We start from the raw sequence: 12,945 nt of genomic DNA, 5'->3' as shown, positions 1-12,945 counted from the left end.
AATTACGTTAACCTTACACTAGGCCCCAAAACTTATGGTGTGTTTTCAGGGAAACACGGTTCGCTTGGCATTTAAACAAATGATAAATGGTTTGCCACAACTTTACATTTCAGTAATACATCAATATTAGTAAGATATGTGGTGTGTAACCACAGCAACGGATGAGTGATGTGACTAATAAGCAGACTGAAATGCGAAATTCGTGATTAAAGTTTATAGCAGACCTGGGTGCAAACCCCCACACCTCATTGGTTTTACTTGTCTCTTCACTGTTTGTGTGAGCTCAACACTGGAAGGCTGACAGCGAGCTCTCTCATCCTGATAAAAAGCATGACACATCCCATCATCCATTAGGATGTGTCTAAACAACATTAAGGACGAAATAGCTTCATGCTGTTTAATGTGTTTGCAACACCTCTGTATTTGGAGAACAGTGTCCTTGGGGAACCGTGTGTGTGTGTGTGTGTGTGTGTGTGTGTGTGTGTGTGTGTGTGTGTGTGTGTGTGTGTGTGTGTGTTTGTGTGAGAATAGAGGTGAATCGCAGGAACACTAAAGTTTAATAGAGGTGAAAGTAAAAAAATTGCCCAGTGGCGGCAGTAAAATTAGATTCTGTTGCGTATTGGATCGCATTTCCTAATGCTATGCTCTGTTTTGTTGCTATGGGATTGTTTGGTGGTTGTTAGGGTATTCTGGGTGCCCCAAATCAAAAGACCACGCTATCATATTTTTCTCCTTAGAAATATCAATTCTCTTTAGTGTAAGCCTTAGGAAATGGTTTGTCTGTTTTCATCCAACAAGCAATTGAAGTTCAGACAATAAGAGGGTTAGTTCACCCAAGAATGAAACTTTTGTCATTTTTTACTCACCCTCATGTCATTTCACACCTGTAAGACCTTTGTTCATCTTCGGAAAACAAATTAAGTTTTTTTATGAAATCCGAGAGCTTTCTAAGCCCCCATAGGCAGCAATGCAACTCACACATTTTAAGGCCCACACTGTATAAAAAGATTTGTTGGTTCAACTTAAAAAAGTAAGTTACTTGGTTGCCTTAAAATGTTGAGTTCATTCAACTTAAAAATATTAAACTAATGTTTTTAAGTTAAATGAACTCAATATTTTAAGGCAACCAAGTAACTTACTTTTTACAGTGCACAAAAGGCAGTAAGGACATTATTAAAATGTGGTTCAATCTTCATTTCAATACTTTTCATGCTCGGGTCAGTCTTCATTGTGGATTCACAAAAGCTACGCATGCATGCGTTAAACACCTGCCACAGACATACATGTAGATGCCTCATTCACCATTCTCAATAAATGCGACCATGGGGCATCTATGTATAAGAATGTCTATGTCTAATGCACGACGCCAGCGTTTAATGCATGCATGCGTTGCTTTTGTAAATATGCATTGAAGACTGACTAGTAGTCACATCCACTATTTTAACTGTCTTTACTGCCTTTCAGTTCATTAAAGGGACACTCCACTTTTTTTGAAAATAGGCTCATTTTCCAGCTTCCCTAGAATTAAACATTTGATTTTAGGGCCCTATTTTAATGATCTAAGCGCATTGTCTAAATCGCACAGCGCAATGTCTAAATGGGCGTGTCCGAATCCACTTTTGCTAATTTAGCGACGGGAAAATGGTAAGTGCGCCGAGCGCATGGTCGAAAAGGGTTGGACCTATTTTTTTAATGAGTCACGGGAGTATTTTGGGCGTAACGTGCAATAAATCAATAAGAGTCTCAGCTCTTATCCCCTTTAAAAGCCAGTTGAGCTGGCACTATGTCTAATACCTATTTAGATGACGGACTTAAACTGAAAAACTAAGCGGAGGAAGAAGAACCCCAGTTTAAGATTAATGTTAAATAATTGTGTTGTTTTTCACTTGTATTGAAATTGTTATTTTTTTATTAAAACCTTTAAAACCCGTTTTCTTTTAGCCATGGAAGTAAAAAAGCAGGCTTTTAATTGGTTTAAATGTATGGCTATCCAATAACATCAAAAAATTATTTACAAGTATGTAAGAAAAGGTTTGTACTCCAAAAATACTTTATTTGTAACAAACAGGAGGTAAAGAATTTACAAACGGCTCTCCGCAAGGTTCAGCACTTGGATAGCGTTTTTTAAGCAAAGAGTCTTTTTTAAGCATTACTTAAAAATGTTTTCATCTCACCATATCCACAGGTACAGAGTCATCATATACAATAACTCCGTGAGGTAGTATAAAAAAAACATTAAAAAACAAATGCATTTGTTTAAAGCAAAGCATTTATTTTCTTACCAGGCTGCAGGTGAAGCAGCTCTTTACGCCTTCTAACGTCTCATAATCGGTCCTCATTTATGTCCAAGAGACTCAATATAATAATCTTTTACATGCATTCTTTAATCTTTCATATTTAAAAGTGTTTTTGTGCTGCTGCGCATTCATGTATGTGATAAGCAAACCCGCGTTGTCGTACTAATGCGCTCTTTGAATAACAAAAAACATATTACGCCATTGACTTTAGACTCGGTTTTTGTTGGTCAATGGCGTAGTCTATTATAGTTGCCTCAAAATAGCAATGCGCCAACAATGCACCTGAACACACCTTGTTTTCAGACCAGAACGCCCATGGGCACAACTGCATTTGCTATTTAAACAACGTGGCGTTAAATGTGAAAATGATAATTGCGCTGGGTTGAAACTAGCAAAAGACACTTGCGTCGCACATTGAGCCGGGTGTATGATAGAGACCAATATTTTTACGTTGAATGAACTCAAAATTTTAAGGCAACCAGGTAACTTATTAAAATAGTTCATGTGACAAAAGTGGTTCAATCTTCATTTCAATACTTTTCGTGCTCAGGTCAGTCTTCGTTGCGTATTTACAAAAGCAGCGCATGCATGCGTTAAACACCTGCCACAGCCATACATGTAGACGCCTCATTCCCATACTGAAAATGCAACCATGGGGCATCAATGTATAAGAATTTCTAAGGCTGATGCCCAACGCCAGTGTTTAAAGCATAAAAGCACTGCTTTGTAAATATAACTGGAGACTGACTAGTAGTCACATTGACTATTTCAACTATGTCTTTACTGCCTTTCTGGGCCTTAAAAGTTGTGAGTTGCATTGCTGAACTAACGCTTTAAGCACACACCTTAAAAGCCCAAATGATTTTAGTCAAGAAGTTTTATTTCTGTGGCACAATTGATTACATTCAGCTCATTTGTCCATTAAGTACAACATAAAGTATGTCTGCATGAGCAGTTAAGCTTTTAACACCTCCAAAGGTGTCGCAAAACTGCAGCAAATTCAACAAGTCTCCATGTGTGTTTGTATCAAGCGTGCCCGGTGTGTAAATGTGTCTATGCATCTCATTCCTGTCACCGTTGAACTGTTTGTCTTAATTACAAATTTACATCTTCACCCAAGTTTCCTCTTGGTGTGGAAAGCCGTCTGGTTCGGTTTCCTGACTTGGACCCAAATCTTGACGTATTTCCCCGTCTCACCTCATTCAAACCACTGAAAGCCTAACCACACCTCACCGCCTCTTTCCAGTCAGGTGGAATTAAAACACTTTTGGCAGACATTAAGGATTTACACAGCGACACCTGCATGACACATAATGGGCACATATAAATATGATTTGGGAAGAAGGCATCAAGGCTACATACAGTACAGCGGTCGTATTGGCTCTGTGCTGCTGCAGGGTGGCTTTTACTTTAGTTTGTTGGCAGTGGCTTTGGGTTTAAAGAAGGCATGTTGAGTTGTTTGCGTTGGCCGCATGCTGTTTGTTTGGGCTGTAATCTTTGAGGCTTTACAGTGGCACCCAGTGGCCAGGAGCAACAAACCCACAGAAGCAGCAGGGGCCTGTCCTCAGTCCAGCTCTTTGCTTTATGGTCTCATATATTAATAATAAGGCGGTCAGAGGGCTAGTGTGGAGAGAACTGAAGCCATTTTATGTAGACGGAGCGAGAAACAGCCAAACAGCTCTAAGTGCCCGCTAACCAGAGATTTAACCAAGCTTGACTTTACTGATAGCTTTTCACACAAATGTGCGAGATATGGAGAACACGTACACTTTAAAATTTGCTGCGGTGTTTGCATTTAATTTTAATTTTAAAGTCATTAGAAAATAACTAGTGCTAAAGTTATGTTTAGTTCATTTGTTTACATCTTTATATTATTTAAGGCTTTATACCATGAAGCTGATGAATGTATTATTTTTAAAAAAACAAAATAAAAACAAAATAAAAAACGCACAAATGTCTTAAAGGGGCCACGGCACAAGACTTTTTTAAGAAGTCAAATAAATCTTTGATGTCCCCAGAGCACATATGTGACGTTTTAGCTTAAAATACCATATAAATAATTTATTATAGCATGTTAAAATTGCCACTTTGTAGGTATGTGCAAAAATGTGCCGTTTTGGGTGTGTCCTTTAAAATGCAAATGAGCGGATTAAGTGCAAACACTGATCACAATGATGGTGGTTTGTTGCATTTAAAACTCAATTGTGCTTTTCTCTGCACTAAATGGCAGTGCTGTGGTTGGATAGTGCAGATTAAGGGGTGGTATTATTATAATAAGAGCTCCTTATGACATCATAAGGAGCGCCAAATTTCAACAACCTATTTTTTCATGTGCTGGTAGAGAATGGTTTATCAAAACTAAGTTACTTGGCTGACCTTTTTCACATTTTCTAGGTTGATAGAAGCACTGGGGACCCAATCATAGCACTTAAACATGGAAAAAGTCAGATTTTCATGCCATGGCCCCTTTAAAATAACACCAGAGCAATGTCTCAGCAATGTCTGTGGTAACCGTGGTATAAGCAAAATAATAGGCTTTATGCCCAGCTGCACTACTTCCTGAACTTCAGCCAGCTCCTTGTTTCCTGTCTGCCATTATTGGACAAACTGATTAATCCAGTTTCTCCAATAATGGCAGACAGGAAACAAGGAGCTGGCTGAAGTTCAGGAAGTAGTGCAGCTGGGCATAAAGCCTATTGACTCCGGTCCTTTAAATTATTTAAGGAATAATTGACGACCGGCCATTAAAATTATTCGAAAATAATGCACATCCAAGGTGGTAATGGGTCATGAAGCGGAGTGACACCGCGGGACAGGAGTCAATAGACCCCTTCAAGGTTTGTAAACATTGAATGACTATCGGGTGCGCGCGCAGCATGGGGTTAAACTGTTCATACCATCCAGGCTTTATAATTTAATCTAACAGGGCTGAAAAATGATGACTTACCTCAAATGAAGTGAGCACTACAAACACAAGCCTCTTTGATATTTGCATTGCTCCAGTCTGCACGTTAATTGCTTGCAGCCGCAGATGTTGTATTTTTTTGTTTTTGAGATTCTGCATGAATCGCGAAAACTTAACGGAAGACCTTGTGCATTTTTGACGATACCGAATAATACGCAACTCAATCTGCTGTAATGACTTTTCTGACCCCGACATGCGCAGTGGGAACCGCCTGTGACGTGAACAGTGAAGGGGTCTATTATTCCACTTATACCACGGTTACCACAAACATTGCTCTGGTGGTTATTTTAAGACATTTGGCAGGTTAGTTGTGCGTTTTAAAGAATATGGCATTTAACAGGCCCGTGGTATAATTGGAAATAATGCACACCCGCGGTGTAATTACTACCTTGGGTGTGCAGTATTTTTGAATGATTCAACGGCCCATTGTCAATTATTCGTTACATATTTCATTTTCAAAAAAGTTTTTTATTTGTTCGCCATTATGTTGTACAAAACCTATATGCACACACAAAAAAATGCTGGGTTAAAAAGGGATGAACTCGACCCGTTTGGTTGTGATTTGACTCAAACCAACATTTTTTAGTAGTTTGTCAACTGTGGGTGAATTTGATTATAAAATGACCATGACTGATAAACCCTTAAAAGAAAAAAGCATACAGATTTTTAAAGACATTTTTCTTCTACAAAAATGTCACGTGCTGAAAACAAAATGAGGGTGAGTGAATTACGACAGGATTTATATTTCCTTAACTCCTACTAAGTACATAACACTTCACCACTTTCTGCCATGTGGTCACCTCAGACCTTGGCAAAGGATTTTGAGCGAAGTTAGCTGGGAGCCTTTCATTTCAGTCATCCTACCTATTTCCACACATAAAGAGTAAAACGTAAAATACCAAGTAAACATTGATATTTTACCGGGCACCTCTGAAAAGCAAAGTATAGTACAGTAAACTTTCTGAGCGTATACGTTTTTAAGCCCCACCACAGGTGGACGATGGGGCACAAAGGGCTGATTCAGGATCAGTGCTGGTAGGTGGCCACAGACTAAGCTCTGTTAGAATCTGTTTTTCTGACTTTTAGCTTTTAACGCGAGGCCTGTTTGAAAGCCGCGTTCGAAATCGTGCAGCTGTCCTGCTAATGGGAGACGACACATCAGAGGTGAATGGGAGGGAGACCCTCGCCTGTTCTGAAAGTCGGTGGAGGTTGCAGGGAGAGATCAGAGCTGAGAGAGGACATGTGCGTTGCGTCAGTTTTAGGATGAGGAAAGAAACCAAACACCTCATACCTCTGCGATAGCCAGTCAGGAAGGGGTGTGTTTGTTTGATCAAGCTTTTACTAACATTCTTTACTAAAATGTTATGGAGACTCGCTCCAGTCCATCCTGCTTTTTCCTTCCTTTAATTACAATTAAATCCAATTGAGTTTAATTCTTTAGTTATTGCTTTTTACAATACCTTGTGTTTGAAAGCAACTTTACAAAGAAAAGTGCCTTACAAACACCCCTTAAAAGCAAGGCAAAAGCAACATATTTAAGGTAGACTGTTAGAAAATAGCCTTTCAAAAAGTACATCTTTGCATTTTAAAGAGTTCATATTAGTATCTCAGAGGTACATACTGGTACCAAATATTGCATATTTGTAACTCATAGCCAGGTACATACTGTATTGGTACCAAATGTATACATACGGTATTTGTTCCTTAATGGTATATACTGTATTAGGACCAATCAAATGGTACTGCTCCAGTGACAACTTGGGACCACTTTTGACCATTTTTCTGATAGTGTAAATGAGAAACAAAATTTGGTCTCTATTATAAATAAAAATGTCTTCTCTGATCTACACTCACCTATATTAATGGCTGTCTCCTGCTTGTCCCCGGTGAGGATCCAGATCTTAATGTCAGCTTTCATGAGGGTCTCAATGGTTTCTGGGACTTTATCCTGCAGTTTGTCTTCAATGGCTGTGGCTCCTAACAGCTGCAGGTTCTGTGCAGAGAAAGAAAACATATTTAGGTGCCAAAATGTTTTAGTGAGCTGTGAAATAATTTTAATAACAGTAAAGTGTAGAAAAGTTCAGAAAATACTACCAAAACGGGTTTTTTATGTGTCTTAATTAAATACCTTCATATAATGCATAAAATTAAACCATTTCAGTAAATCGCTGCAAAATAAACATCTATGGTAGGTTTTATAGATCCACTGCCACACAACTTTGGTTTATTATAAGAAAGAGCACAGATCTGAACCCCAACAGGCAAAGTGAAGACATTAACACCACACAAATAAGTCACACTTTTTGATTGCTGATCAAATAATAATCCACTAACTTGTTATGGACTGATACCTAATTTTGGTACAGACAGTTTAAATGTTATGTTAAATGTTAAAGGATTAGTAAATTTTCTTAAATCCAGCTCATTTACTCACCACCATGTCATCCAAAATGTTGATGTCTTTCTTTGTTCAGTCGAGAAGAAATGATGTTTTTTGAGGAAAACATTCCAGGATTTTTCTCATTTTAATGGACTTTAATGGACCCCAACAATTAACAGTTTTAATGCAGTTTAAAATTGCAGTTTCAACGCAACTTCAAAGTACTCTAAACAATCCCAAACGAGACATAAGGGTCTTGTCTATCGAAACGATTGTCATTTTTGGCAAGATAAATAAAAAATATGCACTTTTAAACCACAACTTCCCGTCTTCCTCTGGCTGTGTGACATGCCAGCGCGACCTCACGCAATTGCGTAATGACGTGTAAAGGTCATGTGTTACATATATGAAACGCACATTTGCGGACCATTTTAAACAATAAACTGACACAAAGACATTAATTACTATCATTCCACATACAACAACGTCGGAACGGTCCTCTTTCTCCACACTGGGATGTGATGACGTATTACGTGAGGTCGCGCTGGCGCATCACACGACCGGAGGAAGACGAGAAGTTGTGGTTTAAAAGTGCAGATAAGACCCTTATACCTCGTTTTGGATCATTTAGAGTCCTTTGAATCTGCAAATTTAAAATGCATTAAAACTGTTACGTGTTGGGGTCCATTAAAGTCCATTAAAATGAGAAAAATCCTGTAATGTTTTCCTCAAAAAACAAAATTTCTTCTCGACTGAACAAAGAAAGACATCAACCTTTTGGATGACATGGTGGTAAGTAAATTATCTGGATTTTTTTTAAGAAAATTGACTAATCCTTTAAATATTTATCAAATTAAATATCAATTCATCATCAACAGTTCCTTAAATCAAGACAACCACTCAGTGTGTCGTCAAAATGGTTATGCACAATCATTATATTATTGTTCAGATTTGAATGTTTAAATGTATAATGTTGACTACTGAACACATTTTAAATGCATAATTTTGTTGATAGAGGTTTACATTCACATTTATACATTTTGCAGGTGCTTAAAGTGCACTAAAGGTATACATTTTCAATACTATGTGAGTTTTTTGTGAATAAATCACACAACCGTTGTGCTTTTACTGCAAAGCTCTAGCAACTGAAGTACAGAAACACAATAGAGATACAAACAAAAGAGATAAAGATAACCCAACCCAATAATTCCAAAGAATATTACAAACTTATTAACGTCTTCTGTTGCCTTAAAAAGAAACAGTTACAAACTTAACTTTTTACTTAATAATTAATATTAGAAACAATAAAACAGCTTGACAATTTTACTACTCAATACTTTAGATCTGATTTTGTGCTCTAATTGTAAGCAAGCACAGATGTATTCAAAATACATAAAATCCTATTACATCTATGTTTCCTCTTTATAACTAACAGCTTGTGAATCTAAAGTGCCACATCTTCCACCTGCTGGTAAAGAGGTGCAAGTGCACCTGTCAAACCAGAGTCTTTTATGTGAAATGATTGATTAGATCCATTTTCTCTCAAAAGCTGGCAGCATTTCCTCAGCCGGTGATTAACGATGGTGGTCGGCCATGTTTGACCAGCACTTTGAGAACCCAGCTTTCTGGGGTCCACCACTGTGCTGTCTTTATGACTTGCATCTAATCGTTTATACATTTTGGGTGCCACGGGGACATAGGTAACCGAGCCTTCATTGATCAAAGCGGAAATCTGCATGTCTACAGAACCGTTCTGGGACCCGCCAAACTAAACGACCTACAGGAGAAGACAGGACTGCTGTATAACCTGCATAGTGTCTTGAAATTTCCCTGGTGACGCAGATGTTGACTTTACTGTATTTTCACACCTTACTTGAAGGTTACACACAGTAACTTACAGGACTCCTAATGAGGGTGAGTTTGAGTCAAAGCAAGGATCTTCAAAAAGGGGGTCCATGATTGTTTAAAATAATTTTTTTAATTAGGAAAACAAAAAAGCAATAAGCAGATCATAAATATTTTAACTATTTTAAATTAAGAACACTTTGATTTAACTTAATACATTTTAATGTTGGGACATGTTGTATGTTAACAGTATGACTTGACAAACTAAGAATGATTATTTTAATCTTCAAAATGAAAATATTATAAAGTAAGCCTATTTGCATGGTACAGGAATTATAGGCCAGGATTAAGATGAGCAGTTTAATTTAATATGTACAAGGATGTCCATGTGCCTTCTCTCTATCCTTTAAGGAATCCATGGATTATAAAGTTTGAAGACCACTGAACTTAGTAAAATACATACTTTCCCAGTATGTACCGAGACTACTATAGACCCAATATAGTCCAGCTCTGAGTAAACCACTTTTACCCTAAATAACATTGAATTTAGATACATGCTTTTTTTCCAAAATAACTTGGAGATGTATGATATTCCATCATGTAAGCAAAAGTCAACAGGTGTTCATGGTGTTTGCTTTCATTTCTTTTACATGTTCTAAAAGTATACGCTTCCTCTATTCTTGGCCTAGGGTTAGACGTCTATTAAAGGATTAGTCCATTTTCTTAAAAAAAATCTAGATAATTTACTCACCACCATGTCATCCAAAATGTTGAGGTCTTTCTTTGTTTAGTAGAGAAGAAATCATGTTTTTTGAGGAAAACATTCCAAGAATTTTCTTATTTTAATGGACTTTAATGGACCCCAACACTTAATAGTTTTAATGCAATTTAAAATTGCAGTTTCAAAGGACTCTAAATGATCCCAAACGAGGCATAAGGGTCTTATCTAGCGAAACAATTGTCATTTTTGGCAAGGAAAATAAAAAATATGCACTTTTAAACCACAACTTCTCTTCTTCCTCCAGCTGTGTGACGAGCCAGCGCGACCTCATGTGATTGGGTAATGATGTCGAAAGGTCACGTGTAACATATATGAAACGCACATTTACGGACCATTTTAAACAAAAAAATGACACAAAGACATTAAGTAGTATCATTCGACATACAACAACGCCGGGACGGTCCTCTTTCTCCTCACTTGTATACACTGGGGCGGAGTTTCGCTACGTCATCCGTGACGACGTATTACGTGAGGTCGTGCTGACACGTCACAGGACCGGAGGAAGATGAGAAGTTGGGGTTTAAAAGTGCATATTTTTTATTTTTATGTCAATCGTTTTGATAGATAAGATCGTTTAGAGTCATTTGAAACTGCAATTTTAAACTGCATTAAAACTGTTAAGTGTTGGGCTCCATTAAAGTCCATTAAAATGAGAAAAATCCTGGAATGTTTTCCTCAAAAAACATAATTTCTTCTCGACTGAACAAAGAAAGACATTAACATTTTGATTGACATGGTGATGAGTAAATTCTCTGGATTTTTTTAAAGAAAATGGATTAATCCTTTAAGATGTTCACTGGCAGCCAAAATTTTGCCTCGTTTTAGCCAAAAATGCTTGCTGGGTTGCTACTACCCATTTCACTAAGAGGCATAATGCAAAGGAGGAGGACGCTCTGTCAGTATAGTTACTTTTCTCATGCACAGACTTTAACCAGTCTAACCTTTTCAATAAGTTCATAGCTCTCCTCCATCTTGAGCGCCCTGTTTTGAAGAGATGTTGAAGCACGATGGTAAATTTCCAGCCACTGCTGGTAAGAGGATTCAGATATGTCCACCACAGCAAAACACAGTGTGCGCAAACCTGCAGTAACAAACACAGAAATTGATGTCTTTAACATATGATAACTTACATTTATAAATTTACAGTATCTTCCCCTTCTCAAAAATCCTCATATAATCCCTTAAAAGGAAACTCTTATTTCTGGATCATAAATTATTGAGACAAAATTTTTCCATTTATATTGTTTTACTTCCAAAGTTTCACCAGGGGGCAGTATATTCATGAGCTTCAGTAGCTGAACTGCCACACATTCATACTGCGCCATAGGGTTCATTCAAGCATACGTGGTTCATACCAGTCTGCCCTGATATTCAGCTCTCATTGATTGAATTAAACAGTCCTGCTATCTGAAGATCTGGCAACCTTTAATCTAAACCTACACCTGATTTGATTTGCCTGTGGGTGCAGACTAACATTTGATTATGGATAAATGATGCATAGACAGCATAAACTTTGCCTGTTTTTTTATGTACGTATGAATCCCACCTTCTGTGGCAAACTGTTCCAGGTGTTTAAGGGTGATGTCCTTGTATCTGGAACTGTCAGCTAATCGTTCATAGATCGCGGTGTCCTGGGACACAAGAAAGGATGTTATTCTTCTACTCCATAATGTAAATTCATCAACAGTGAGGATAGATTTATATGCATTTATATGTAATAACATTTCAATCTGGTTTTGATGCATTACAGAACAGCTGGGGATGTAATTTGTTTTATGTGGGAGGGAACCTCTCTCCCATCATTGTACATTTGAGCACACAGGAAATCCACTAGGATATAAACAGTAATGTTTCACACACATACACACTTGACCTTCCAAGTATCATCCTTATTAAAATCTGACGTGAAAGGAGCGCAGAGCCAGTGTCCAAAAGTAACACTGCCAAATCAGAGAATTAAAAATCGTCTGGTGAATCAATAACAACGTACTTTCCAATTGAGCGTCACCTTCATTAGCAATGATTTCATGATTTAAATCGAATAAAAACATCTCAACTCAGCCGCTATCGGCAGGTGTGGCAATGAGTTCATATCGAACCCTGTGTGTTTTGTTGTCTGATGGGCTCACTCAAGAGATGGAGCTTTGAATGTGAACGTCGGGTGGCTCTCTGTTGCCATAGCGACAGACAGATACTCACAGCTCCTTTGCAATAAAGACGGATCTTTCCTGATGGCGTACGCATGATGACTGACATCCTCTTCCTGGCACTGTTAGGAAGAAGGGGATAGGTGGACAAAAAAGCATCATCCATTAATGTTTCTATCATTGTTGAGCATCATTGTAAGGGAAACACTATTAATATTGTCCAACATGAATGGGCAGAGCTGAGAAAAAAAATATAAAGTGAATGGAAATGAAAACAGGTGAAAATTCTGCTTGTGCTGTAACAATTTACCTTGTGAATTCCAAAACATGCAGCAATTCATATTTTTCCTCCCATCCTAACTGTAAGACAGAGAAAGAGAGAGAGAGCGAGAGATATTAATATTTATTCTGGTGCAATCCTTTGGCAATACATCATGTCTGTAAAACACATGATTAAATTAAACTGAGGGATTTTTTTACTACAGTAGTAAAACTTAAGTTAAGTTGTTTAATATACATTCAAAAACATT

General features: G+C 37.7%; 1 protein-coding gene across 6 annotated transcripts in view; it reads right to left on the bottom strand.

The window, feature by feature from the left end:
• atp8a1 (ATPase phospholipid transporting 8A1) overlaps positions 1-12,945 on the bottom strand; it is a 149,813-nt gene that overhangs the window by 65,885 nt on the left and 70,983 nt on the right. For all 6 annotated transcript variants that reach the window (XM_073854377.1, XM_073854378.1, XM_073854380.1 and 3 more), the window contains 5 exons: positions 12,726-12,775; positions 12,468-12,537; positions 11,815-11,899; positions 11,210-11,349; positions 7,117-7,255 (listed from right to left, as the gene is read on the bottom strand). In XM_073854377.1, the coding sequence (XP_073710478.1) occupies positions 7,117-7,255; positions 11,210-11,349; positions 11,815-11,899; positions 12,468-12,537; positions 12,726-12,775 (484 nt within the window). The remainder of the gene's footprint in view (positions 1-7,116; positions 7,256-11,209; positions 11,350-11,814; positions 11,900-12,467; positions 12,538-12,725; positions 12,776-12,945) is intronic.

This window comes from Misgurnus anguillicaudatus, chromosome 16, assembly GCF_027580225.2.
Source record: "Misgurnus anguillicaudatus chromosome 16, ASM2758022v2, whole genome shotgun sequence".
NCBI classification, from domain to species: domain Eukaryota; kingdom Metazoa; phylum Chordata; class Actinopteri; order Cypriniformes; family Cobitidae; genus Misgurnus; species Misgurnus anguillicaudatus.
This window is presented reverse-complemented; position numbering and strand designations above follow the sequence as displayed.